We start from the raw sequence: 13911 nt of genomic DNA on the forward strand, positions 1-13911 counted from the left end.
CATACATAAAGTGTCTATAGTACACACTGAGAAGCATTTCAAACCAGATCAATACGCGCAGCACAGAGAAAATGGAAATTTTACCTAAAATCAAGAGCTGTCCGAATACTTTTTGCACTCACTGCACATGATCCTCATCCTTATACATACATCTTCATAGGAGATGTAATGGTATATATGCAGTGCCCTTTCCATCTGTCAGCTCTCAAACCTGATCTGAAGATGTGGCCAGAATAGGACACGAAACGTCATTCTGAAAGCAACTTAGACCCATCTAACCCAAACACCATGGAGAAAACTGCAATCCATCGCTGCGAGAGTCACAAGCAGAAACTTATGTACGAGCAAAAAGAGATATCGATCACGAATACAGTTCTTTTTCCTTTATTTAATCTTCAAGATCAATCACCATGATAAATACATGACCCTTCGAAACACAATACTTTCATACTCGTGAATGGTAGGGTTTTGGATATTTCAAATCACAAGTTATATTAAGAAGTTGCTAGCAACCGAAATATTTGATTCGGTCTTCATTCAAGAACGATGATGAATGTCCTATTGTGCTCCGAATATAATCGATCCATAGCTGTCTGTGACGCTTCATATTGCGCCAAAATCACGTCCGTGGGATTGGAAAAAAAAGGATCGCCTCGAATTCCAACCAGTAGATGACCCAGCGAAAACAGCAGAAGCACGTTCGCCGTGCCGAGTTCCTCTATCTCTCACCCCAAGCAGCGGGATTACTCTTTTCGATTTAGCCGAGGAATCACCTTCTGTATTGTGGGAGACCGCTCGCCCTCTTCATATTCCCAAATCATCCTGCTTCCATGGCTGAATGTGGAACGGGAACACTTTTTTTGACCCAGTTCAAGCATTAAAAAATCATACATAAAATACATACAATCCAACGATCACACTAATTCACATGCTAGTTTTGACATCTCCACATGCAAGCAGCACTTTGAGAAATAATGGTTCCTTTTCATATGATATCGGTGGTGATAATGTGATTACGTAATAATTTATCGGGATAGCATTTTACTGATTTCGTGAGATCAAGTGATGTTAGAGCATATTTTATGCATGCAATTTTTTATAAACTAATAGCATGCATGCTTATAAATACATATATCATGCATTTTTTCAATTACCTGCGCATTTTAATTGTCATATTTCCGAAATAGAATGTTATTCATTTTTAGGTTTAACGCGCTATGAGATGCCAAAAATGCTCCAAGGTTTGCAATTCAGAGTAGCCAGCGCAGGAAAGAAATCTTTTGATACAAGAGACGCTCAGTCAAAGCTTGACTGATGAAAAATCAGCCGATTATGAAACTTGGACAAACAAGCATAGCATACGTGATCAACTACTACAGCAACTGACACAGCGGTTGCCATTCCGTCACAAGTCAAAGGGGACGGATGCGATGTGGAGAGACATAACAATCAGCAGAAAGTCGACGCAGGACACAGAGGGATTAGAAAAGTAAGTAGGTCAGCTACGACTGAGCAGTAGGCTTAGGGACACACAATCACCTTGTTAAAGACTCAGAATCACCGTCGACTGGCATGAAGAATAGGTGAGATTAGAGAGGGGAAATCACGAAAAAAAAGTCACCGTAGTTACTTAGCCAAAAATCAAGCTTACGTGATTCTATGCATTCGAAGAAATTGACCCCAATTCCCTCCTTATCCTGACTCCATTCTCATTTCAACGTCTTCCAGTACTGCACCTAAGTGCAGCTCAAGTATTCATATTGGTAATGTACATTTTACTCAGCTTCAGTGAGTGAAGATTGGCGATTTGACTATTATATCGTCATTTTCACAGTATCAACATCGTAGTCTTCGTAATAGTGTATATTTTACAATAGAAATAGATGATACATCCTTAGAAATAACGCCAAGAATGAGTTTTCTGTTTGAAAAAATTTCCTTTTCCGAGTGATTTCAAATCTATTTCTACTGAAATCTACCATTCTATACTTGCAACATTTTTCTAAATAACAAATTGTGGTTTCTACATATTCTCAGGCAACAAAATGTTTAAAATTGATGTTGTACGTCTATTAACTTTTAATTTTTCCTTACACATCATCTTACGTTGCCATTGTATTGAAGTGCAATCAAAACAAGAATTCATTCCATTTACATCCACCTTCTGCCAGTAGGTTATGAGTTCAGATTGAATTCATTAATATTAAAAACGCTTCCACAAAACGCTTGCGGAAACTAACTACGATAAAATATTTAATCAATTAATCTAGGAGGAAAAAATGTCGGAAAGAAGGAACTTTTAAAATATGCACCTCTGTTAGAAGAACAAATGTTTTGCTTTTTTATGAGGTAATAACGGGCTCTCCAATCTGTCCCGGTGGCAACAGTTATGAACTTTTGGATACTAACATTTCCACACTACCGTTCATAGTTCCGTTCATGTACAAATATGTTGATAACATAATTTTAGCTATTCCAAGATTTATTAGCTAATAGATTGTATAAAGGAAGATATGGTAAAAAATTAAACCAATTTCATGGTTAGCTTGAATTTACCGTCGAAACAGAGCAGGAGCACCAACTTTCACTCTTGGATACTGTCGTGAAACAGAATCTGATGGTAGAATATCAGTCGATTGATACAAAAAAAGCATTCAAAAGCACAGTAAGCGTAGTAAGGGATTTGGAAAGTTCGCTAGCTACCATCCCTTCAAATAAAAAATTAACACTAGATTAGCTTTGAAATACAAAGTTATACCGAGTATCACACTAAAATTTTAAAAATTATAGAATCATTGTCTTCTTGTGATCAATTCTCACACCATTACCCTCACATCGCCTGTCTAACGCCTCCACTAGATCGTGCAGCCCCCTCGCGGAATGCCTCATCAACACCTAATTATCCGCGAACCTCACTGACTCAAACAAGTGAGGCTCGCTGATGATTAGACGCTGCTTAGCCAGTCAGCGAGGGGGCTGCAGGCTCTAATGAATGCGTTAGACAAGCGTTACGAGGGGTATGCCATGAGGATTAATCACAAGAAGACAAAGGTCCACTACATGGTGTCGTAATCTAACGTGAGGACTGAAACTTATTAAGGCGAACATTTCCACCCTACGTAGTTAATGCACACTTCTTCAGAAGTGATGGGCGAACGGAAGCGTTTTCATGCTAATCCTGGACCAATAAATATCTTCCCACTACACGAGCATTTACGGCTCGACGTGACACTGAGCATCAAAATGAGAAGAGCGAATATACATTCGCGTTTTTTCTCGTATTCGGTAGAAAATGTCCCTCGATCTGCGGAAGCAATTACTATTTCTGCCTGGATAGCAATCACACCGAAATTTCGGGGGTGAATCACTCAGGCATTACTCGTTACTGGAAATCCATAAAAGAGACGCAACACCCGAAATTTTGCGATCTGGCACCTATATATAGGAGAAGGTAGTCGTCAGAATTGATCAAGTCTCATTTTACTCCCTTTTCTCGAGTAAATGGAACGCAGCACCGCTTCGTATTTTTCATTGTATCATATAACTCAATAATTCTTATTTCTTTGGAAAATGATTTTGGGAAATTGGAAAATGATTGGAAAAGATGTATTAATAGAAACCAGATGACTTAATTTCAAATTAGTTTAAGAGTTTTTTTTTCAATTTCAAAAGAGACATTTACAATTACGAGAGAGAGATTTTTTACAATTTAATCCGAGGTCATTACTAGAAAAAAATGAGCGAAAAAGCCAGTATGAAGTAATTTCACAAGATTTTAATAGGTAAACGTTTCACAATTAATATGTTAACGAGCGCTTCGAAGATCATTACATAGGTTAATTCACAATGCTGTCATCATTCGTTCCCATTGAAATTGATGTTTTCCCATTGGACTAGAAAAATAATTTAAGGTTCGGAGAATATAGTCAAAATCAATTCCATTTTCATTAGCTTTCAAAATATTACACAGCACGCCCTCTATAGTCCGGCACTTCATTTCTCCGGCCCAGCCAGTAATTCCGTGTTCTTATACATGCAGCTAACAAGCGGGTAGCTTGGTAATTTCGAGTAGTCTACTTCTCTGGTTAGCCTACTCCTGGCCTGGTTAACCTAGTTATTGTATTTTTACTTTACGTTAACACTTCAATTGCGCATATGCAATAATGCTGTGTATAATAAAATGTATTTTATACGTGTACGTACACAATAAAACATAGCTTCTGCTGTTTAATTGAGTCAATATTAATGATTTCCAGTAATCCTGCGTTTCGTTATCCGGCAGTGATCTGGTCCCATATCTCCCGGATACTACCGAGAGACCACTGTATTAATTTAAACAATTACACCACTTAATCGCTCAAAAAACACCAGGAATCTTAATTATCTATACATTTTATTTTTTTAATTCTCACAAAAAAAAGGTATTTGGGGTGATTTGAAAAAGCCGAAATGCACCACCCTGTGCCTCAGTAAATTGAAGAAATTTTGAAAAGAAAAAAAAAACAAATACTCGCAGCCGCGTTATATGGGCAAAAAAACTGCTTCCCGGGGCGGCCTGAAAATCCAGAATGAGAGCCGGATCCGTCATTTCTCACTTTTTTCGGCGTTTCGCTCACTCGCGCGCGTTCTCCGAATACTAACGATTCACCGCCGCTTCAGTCGTGACGACCCTTCCAAAGCAACGCACCTGCATGGGGCAGTGCCCATGCTACCGCGCAGTAGGTCATAAAAGAATATGAGAGTGTTAACTTTACCGGTCACTGCGCCCGGGAATTGCACTGAGTTCATGCAGCATAACGAACCGGGAGGAAATTGCACGGGAGAAAATATACATAAATATTACACACAATAAAGGAAGTGGATAAGATGGAATTGTGACATTTTTTACGAGAAAAGTATAAAATAGATAGAAACTAATCTGAGCTTTTAGTTAATTAAATCTGGGAATCTGCGCTCGCACGAAGAAAAAAATACGTGCAAAACTTAACAGAGCAAATTTAACGTTTATTATTTTTCGAGTGGAATCCCAAGCTGCGAAGATCTCAGATGAGTTTTAATTCCACTCATAGTAATTAATGTAATACCTACCAGTGCATGAAAAATCAAATTTATAGTTGGATGTAATTTCATTGCCCATGTTATAAAAAAATAATATACAATTTCCTCATTCTAGCTATACCGGCTAATATAATATTTATCTTAAAAATATATACCCCCTCGCTTATCGTGTTCTGCACTCATTTCATTTTCTTCAGGTGCTGGGGTCTTGTATTCCCGATGCTTCTAGTCCAGTGGCCATGGTGACAGAGCTGGGGGACCCGCTGAACACCGTTAGTTTGCTCCAATTATCATGGGAGGATCGGCTTAAAGTAAGTCTCAGTTATAAATATCGATAAAATATACCAAAGCGTACTTCCTACTTTAGATCATAGAGGAATCCGTACTTTTAACTTAAACTTCAACTTAAAGACTGCCAAGCAAAACCAGGAGCCCACGAGGGAGATTGTTTGACATTGAGAAATTTTGGGAGAGGAGAGGGAGACCTTTATTTCAGGACGAAAAACAAATAAGAGCAATACAATAACAGCAGATTGTATGTTCGAGGTTACTTTGTTGCCAGGCCCTTCCAGAGGGTAGAAAAGAGTACCGTGTGAATGGTCGCCAATCCAATCCTTATGTGGGTCTTTTATTACTTAACTTCGATGATCTTACAGGAATTATTATGTCAATGTAGCCAACCCCTAGCACAAAAATCCATATCTTAAAATGGATTAAGAGTGGTACCAGCTACAAATAAGCTATGATAAATACACAAAGTTTAGGGTGTGAATCATGTTACTTATCATCAACGAAAAGCAATCTAAATATAGGTTTTGTACGTATCTCCACTCAATTCTCCGATCGGCTTATACTCCAACACTTACATGATTCTTGTTTTTCATCCTCCGTGATCCAAAAACCTCTCCTGAGGCCTTACTATGCCGTTCTTCTCATCATCTTGTCATTCAACGATTGTTTTCAACAGACCATTGGGTCTCATCATGTGGCCTATTAATTTTTACTGTCTTTTACTCAAGGTTTTCGCAATAATTCTTCGCCACTCTCCTTCACACTTTCGCATTATTCACACGATCTGTCCATTTGACCATCATCATTCTCTTACACTGAACGCTTCCATTCTTTACTTTTCTGCTGCTGTACCGCCCATGCCTCACCACCATTTCCAAATGAAAGGCCTAATGCTTCTTTACTTCATCGCTCATATTTCCAGGTGTCAAAAAGCTCTCTTTAATTGGGCTATTCTACTCTTCTCTTATTATTTCACGCATCGGCGGTCACTCGGGTACCCATGTAAATGTACTCATTAACCGACCCGAGTTAGGTTTAGGTTTCTCACTTTACGTTGGTCTCAGCCATCTGCATTTTCGTCCAGTTTTAAAGGAGAAAGTAAGACGTCGAATTAGAGGGACTCCAAACCAACAAATTGACCCAATTTTACAAATTGCTCACTTGTCTACTCACCACGCGGTTTAAAGTAAATGAGCTACTTACGTCCACATGTAAAGGGAAAGGAACATAGGCATCACAGACGGTACTACATATCACTTGAAGCTGACGAGTGGATTCGGTGAATTCGGCTAAATCAAAGAGTGACAATGTAATTAAAAAACTAGATGATAAAATAATTTTTACAACAAATATTAATCAAAATTTTCCTGTTTCCTGATATGTCACATAGCTTAGCCTGACAATAGATGACCTTTTTTCTCTTGACAATGACTAGGTTCGTCCAGGCTTTATAAAATATTTTTCCTGGACTCGGCCTGTCGATGTTCAAATCTAGCCTTTGGTCCTCAAGCCAAGTTTTTTTGGCATCTTCCAGCATAAAAACTTATTCGCGGATTTTCGTGACCAATTTTACGTTGAAAAAAACTCAAAATCTTAAGATAAATAGTTTTTGAACGCAAATAATCACCCACAAACGCTTCAATTCTTTTAAAAAAATACGGTGTGTTGTTATTCTGCCACAGTGGTCTACGAAATCTATGACAAGAAAAGTATCCTTTAACTTTGAATTTCTGTTCCAGATGTCCCTCGGGATGGCCCGCATCCTTCACCTCCTAGCCCATTCACCACTTGGATCGCTGGCGATGAATGAGTTTCGGAGGCACCAGTTCGTCCTCGTCGGAAGGACTACCCTTAAGTTATCGGATGTGGATGACGTCGGAGTCACTGAACCTTCCTGCGTAAGCAGTGACGACTGTTTACAACGCTTGCCATCTGAAATGCAGAATAACTCGTACGGGGTAAAAAGCTCCCAAAGCCCTTGTATCAAAGGCCGCTGCGTTGGACACAATGAGAAGTTGAACGTATGGCACGCAGGACGTCACTTTATTCGTCTGTTTCTACCGCCCAGTGCTCCGTATGCACTAGAACCTCACATCCAAGAGCTATTAGAGGCTTACAAAACTGCCAGATGGAACTCCGAGCAAATCTTGGAGGCAACGAAGAGGTTGGTCACTCGCTTCGTACCTGACGCCAAGCTGAGACAACAACAATCGATGGGACACGGCCCTGATATTGGCAGAGGTGCCATAAATTCGATTTATGAAGGATAAGCAGGAATCCAAGGTATGGAGAGACAAATTCACTACATAAGTAGGATACGGTTTCAAACCTGACGTGGTAGAAATGCGATATATCAATGATAAAATATAAACACCACTAGCAATATCCACAATTTTATGTAAAACTGCATTGCACTGCCAATCATGGTTCCAACACTATGCGACATCATAAGATGGCCTTGAAAGTGTGATAGAGTGTCGAAACCATGGACGGTAGGGGAGTTATATATTTAAGTGTGGAAATAACTATTTGTTTTCATATTTTATCACACCATATGTATTATTCAACAAAAGTTTAAATAATTTTATCCACTGAGAACCAAGTCACCTTATTCTTTAATATTTTCTCAAGTCCATATAAAAAATACCTTACTTTGTTAAATTCCGAGGATACTAGTTAGCATTCATGAACCTATGATCACTTTCAAATTCTTGCAGTCTCATCCAAGAACATAATTTACATATCCCACGTATTCATACCTTTCCACTCATCAATTCTCCAAGGGTTTACCATTATCAACTCAAAATTCATTCACCTCCTCCCGGCCAACGCAATTTCAACTCGTATTAAAATAAGCTTCTCTTGACAAGTATTTCCGACTGCACTTTAAAATAAAATATTTTAAAGAGAAAAGTATAAAGTAGCCATTTTTAATATTGATATGATAATACTTTGGCTTGTATAATATGTTTTTTTTTTGTTACAGGCTATTCAACATTGAGGATGGCTAACAGCGCAGCAAACAAAACCTAACGAAAAACATAAGTTCAAAGAAATCTTAACACAATACTGTATGAATTAAAGTGATCGGTTAGTTTTGGTCACATGAGACTAATTGTAAAGTATCTATTTTTGTACAATTCAATTCATTAATTTTGTATGTTTTATACCAAGGAATGGATGCGACACCAAACAACCAATGTAAGTGTTTTGCACTTATACTCAATAAACCACTTTCAAAAATGCCTACCTTACTTGTCTATGACGTATTATACTTAAGGTTTCCTTGACATGTCTGTTGAATGATAGAAACAACCCGATATCCACATTTTATACGCCCTGTCTGGAAACTCTTCATTAGTGTGACCTGGGCATAAAATCCTAATTTTAACAGTTTGAAGGGAAGCCTAAGAGAGTTGAAACTTTTCCTTCTCTGAGATTCTCATATGGAATTAATGATGCAATACAATTTAGTTCCAGAATATTTTAAAAATTCAATCAAAGAATACTTTGATGCAACAGAGCATTTTGAATTATATGGGTGGCCGGATAATGGAAGGGCACCTTTAAAGGCCGCTTTACACGGGGCACGTACTTGCGTGTGTACGAAGGCGCAGTCAAAATTGCGCCGTGTAAAGTGGTGATTTGCTAGAACACATGCGAGAATGCGTGGACGTGAGACGACAAAATAGCCCCTGTTCTAATTTCGCTCATGCACTCGCGCAATTCCACGCTATTTTAGAAATTAATGCAGCTCTAACCTGCGCAATTCCGTGCCCCGTGTAAAACGGCCTTAACACATTCTTTAAACACTGTTTATTCTAACATTTCCACTTCCTTTCTCGTAAAAGGAGTTCGTATTTTTCAAATCAAAATTTTCTTATTCATGAAGCCAATGCACACGATGCTGCTCAGTCCACACCGCCCTCTTGTATAAGTCTACTTCAACCACTTTCTCACAAGCAGTCAGCACATCAGACAAATTATGAACTACAATACGACTTATCCATCATAATTTCACATTGCGTAGTAAAATTATTAACAATTTTCAAAATTCAGACAACCATCTTAAAATGCGGCTGCGACATTACCGAGGTAAAACAAAAGGTTTGATATTGAGGCGGGAAATAATTTTAATATTTAGTGTATGACCTCTATTTTTAAAACTCCTATGAGTTATAAATACAAAATAAAAGAGGCATACGATCGGCAGAATGGAATTCATACCATCCCCACAACCGATCAATTGAATCACACAAATATTTGTCTAATTAAAAAAAATAAATTAATCTGTATCAAATGTAAACTCAAATAATGAAATCATTTCTAAAATAGCAATTAAATATTCCGCATCACACAAATTCACTTAGGTAACCACATACAGAAAATATTCCACATTTATTGACAGAAAATGATCATTTTTTGTAATAAAACAGAAACTGTACCTTTTCAATTTTCATCGCTATATTAATGCACACTTTCGTTTCATTTTATTTCAATATTTTGCATTTAATATATCCGAAAAGTGATTTTAGAACAAAATGAGTCCGCTGATAAAAGAAATAAAATTAATACATATAACATTATGATGACCGCGAAACTGCGTATTTCATAAAGCTGGGCTCGATAAAACTTAATAATAAAAGGAAACTACAAAAAGCCAAACCACTTAAAAAATTATTAAAATCCATAATTCCATCATACTTATATGATAATATATTTTTTAAAGCCTTAACTTAAAATAGGCCAATCCAAATTACAAAAATGTATTACATTTTAAAGTACCGTACCACTGTAATTGATAGTACATAGACAGTTTGTAACAGATAGTTTCCACATAGTTTTCTTAATTCTCCTTTTAAACAGTGGAACTCTTAATAACATTATATTCTCCTGAAACGTGCCGCAACTCAAAAGAAGCATCTCTAAATGTGGAAACATGACTGCCTTTGACAATAAACATAATATGATCGTAAAACTTCTATCTCCCTTATTGTATGCATATCCTTTTTGTAACAAATTACTTCCCATCATGAAATGGTATTTAAATGTATGTTCTACGGGATCCAGTCTCAAAACAATAAAAAATTTCTATTTTATTCTACACACACGCCCAATGATGTGACTTGCGCCGTAGGATTTAAATGTAGGTTAACCCCGAAGCTCCCGAAGATTAACCCCGAAGGCTCGGGTTCAAATCCCGGTGGAAGCAGAGAATTTTCAGAGACTGCCCGGTACCTGCTTGAATGTGATATGTAAGACATTTCAAGCGCAACGCTCGGAACCTGACTTTTTTACTTTGAAGCGTAACGTCCGTCGGATGGGACGTTAAACCGTGGTTCCCTTGGCGCCTTTCGTTATGAGCAGGCTAATGACGACGCCAGGTATCTCTCCATCCTTCCTGCAATACGCTTTCTTCATGGGTCCAATGATTTTAGCTCTGTGTCGCCTCCATGCGAAGGGCGTGCGCTGACCAATACTGTTTCGAAGAATTTTAGGCTTACAATTAGTGACAGTAGAAAGAGACATAATTGTTGTTGATCTCACTCAAAAAAGGTTCCGCTCAGGAAATCATGCGCTTGCCACAGCGATGCTACGAGAAGAACTTCTCACGCCTGAGGGCCGAAGGAAGTGAACAGGTGAATCGATCGACAACCAACTCTTAAACGGTGGCGCGCTGCTTCAAGTGGTCCTCCTCTCCCTCATTGTCTGTCCCCGGGATAAGTTGAGTGCCGGCAGCGAGAGGCTACATTCCTCTTCCTTTCGCTGCTTAAGCCACAGTGTGCACGTTCCAGTTTCCTCTCCATTCTTGGCACCCCCGTGCGACGTCTCGAGTGAAGATGGCCAATAATCGATTTCCAGTCTCAAAGGTAAAATTATACAAGGGCAGTAATCACAAGTTCAGGCCAAAATTGAAATCCTAGCTTTCGTCTAACTACGAGAAATGTAAACATTTTACCCAGAGATATACTATGGCATATCTTGCGTAAAAATCTTGATACGTTACCTATTTCTTGTGTACTAAATTTATTGGAAATAAGCATTCCAGTAAAAATAAACAGCATGAAAACAATCCTTATCGTTTTGTTAAACTATAAGACCTATAAGGTGATCAGGATTTTACCATTCCAATTCGGCCGCACGCACAGAGCCGATACCCACTTTTGTTTACATTCATTGAATTTTCAAGAAGCACCAAACAGAAGAGCCAACCAATCTCGTCTCAGTTTTAGTAGAAATTGCAAAAATACTTTAATGGGTGCTTCGACGACTAAAGCCATTCCGAAAAATACAATTTTCAATTAAATAAAGAGTAAGTAATTGAATAAATCTAAGGTAATCGCAGCGACGTCAATGGCGTGGAGACACAAAAATAAATAAACATTAAAAACTAATTCACACTTGAGCGCAAAAATCAAGTGCACATAACAGAAAACAGGAAATAAGGTGGCCTGTGAGAAAATTTCTGCGAATCGGATTGGCTAAATCATAAGGCCAAACTGACCCGTAGTTTTACAAACGCAAAAATATTGTAATTTGTTTATCTTTTAGCCAACAATTATTAACAAATCATTTTTTTAAACTGTAATAAATTATACTGGGCGAAATTTAAACCTCTACTCACTTTTTCCAAGAGCCGAAATATTCAGATAAATAATAAACTGGGACACGAGATTCATTAGGGAAGTGGAATATTAAATTCTACGAAATTTAATGGCACAGCCGTTATTTCTTTCATTAAATTAAATATGGTAAACAATTTCCACCAAATCGAAGAAAATACATTTGAATACGTAGAGGGCCTTAAAACAGGCAAAACAAATAAATGTCCAATAAATAATGTTTTCAATCTATTTTATTCTTATATCTCGATCGTTTCTACAAAATATTTTGAAAGACCTCCTTCCTTCAGCTAATGTTTGTCTTTCACATATACTAATCTTTATTTGAAGACTTTTTGTGAAAGGTGCCATAATTTCCGAGGTGAGCTCGAGAAAATTAATAGGCTACAAGTGACGTGCGTAATCTTTGGGAAACAGGCAATTCCTGCAAGAGGAGAAGACCAGGAAGATGAGGGTCTTATCTTCCTCTTCCTCAGACGGAGTACTGCCAAGTTGACGCTAAGCTCTTCCCTGCCCTTATCTACCTATTTTGCAATGCACGAAGGAGCTGGGGCCATCCTTTCAAGGTTTTCTGTCATCCGATTTGCAAGAAAAGCTAAAACCACATGATTCTGTGAACTCCTGAAAGTCAATCCAAAACATTTATTTCCAACTTATCTCGGAACTAAGTCTTCATTTGTGCTATCTCATTACAATTCCGCTCCGGTACAACGTTTACCGTCATGAGATATGACTGATTAATATAATTAATCCCTTATCTAAGTGGTATAGGAAAACAGAGTTACCTTTTTCAATATCCATCGTATTTTTTATAAAACAGAGGAATGATTTCTAAATTATTTTTTGCGAAACGCAACATTTAAAATTTAAAATGTGTGACAAAAGTAAAATATTTCCTATGCCAAGGACTCTTCTAATATTTAAAGGATGAAACTTTCGATACTAAGAAAGCACTTTAGTATAGCAAATTTCTTTAAGCTACCTCTTACCTGTCGGAAGGAGAACAACTCCAGCCGACGGGAAAAAGTGAAAGTTTGGTAGCGCCCATTGTTACCGGAAGGACTCTTAAACCTTATTGCGCACACGGGCCACTAAGAACACTCAGCGAAATTGTTACAAACTTCAATATTCCGTTGTTGTATACTTGTGGCGGAAGATGCCAATCGAAAAAAAAACTTTCTTCCCATTTTTTTCCAGTTACACCTTCATTGATCAAAGTATCATTCTTTTTCTTGCCAAAAATATGAAAATCTTAAAGTAACTTTATCGAAGAAATTTTTACTTTTTCTTTCTCCACATACCTACTGAATGAGTAATGAACTTGATCCGACGGCGAATAATTACAATGGCAAGTTCATTACAACGGCAATTTAGAGATAAACCAAAAACATTCTTGACAGAAAGTACGAATAAAATAGGTATCGTTGGCGCCATAGATGTACAGTAACATATGGGATACACGTATTCGAAAAGCTCGGATACATTGGAGGGCATAGACATTGATGGATTATTCCCGAAAATTTATGTGGCATTAGCACGGAATAAATCGGAAAAATTGTTGAACTACAGGCATTTCGGTCGCGTCACCACAGCTCTCGCGGGACAGAAAACAATGTAGCCTATATCAGCGAAACTTCGAAGTGAACATAGAAAAGCAATTTTCGACTTCTTGGCATGCGAAAACCATTTAAATGGAAACATTCCAGATCACGTAAATTCTGATGGATCTGATTGGCTGAATTCTGCGATAGCGTTCGTTTACATGCAGTTCACTTCCATTGGAAATTATATTAAACACACAGATGTAAAAGTAGTAGCATTTGCAAACAATATGTGTATAAGTATATAATTTTCCATTTACCTCAACAATAGTGAAGATAGGGGGCTACAATGATGAAGCTTTTAGGCCTGTTTACCCGGTGCATTAACACGTACGGGT

At 37.8% G+C, this 13911-nt stretch overlaps 1 protein-coding gene across 1 annotated transcript in view; it reads left to right on the forward strand.

Moving 5' to 3' along the window:
* LOC124156849 (extracellular tyrosine-protein kinase PKDCC-like) overlaps positions 1–8586 on the forward strand; it is a 56301-nt gene extending 47715 nt beyond the window's left edge. The window contains exons 2-4 of the mRNA XM_046531341.1: positions 5256–5369; positions 7089–7632; positions 8336–8586. Coding sequence (XP_046387297.1) covers positions 5256–5369; positions 7089–7619 — 645 coding nt within the window. The 3' untranslated portion in view covers positions 7620–7632; positions 8336–8586. The remainder of the gene's footprint in view (positions 1–5255; positions 5370–7088; positions 7633–8335) is intronic.
* The last annotated feature ends 5325 nt before the right edge of the window (positions 8587–13911 follow it).

This window comes from Ischnura elegans, chromosome 4 (assembly GCF_921293095.1).
Source record: "Ischnura elegans chromosome 4, ioIscEleg1.1, whole genome shotgun sequence".
In the NCBI taxonomy this organism is placed as follows: domain Eukaryota; kingdom Metazoa; phylum Arthropoda; class Insecta; order Odonata; family Coenagrionidae; genus Ischnura; species Ischnura elegans.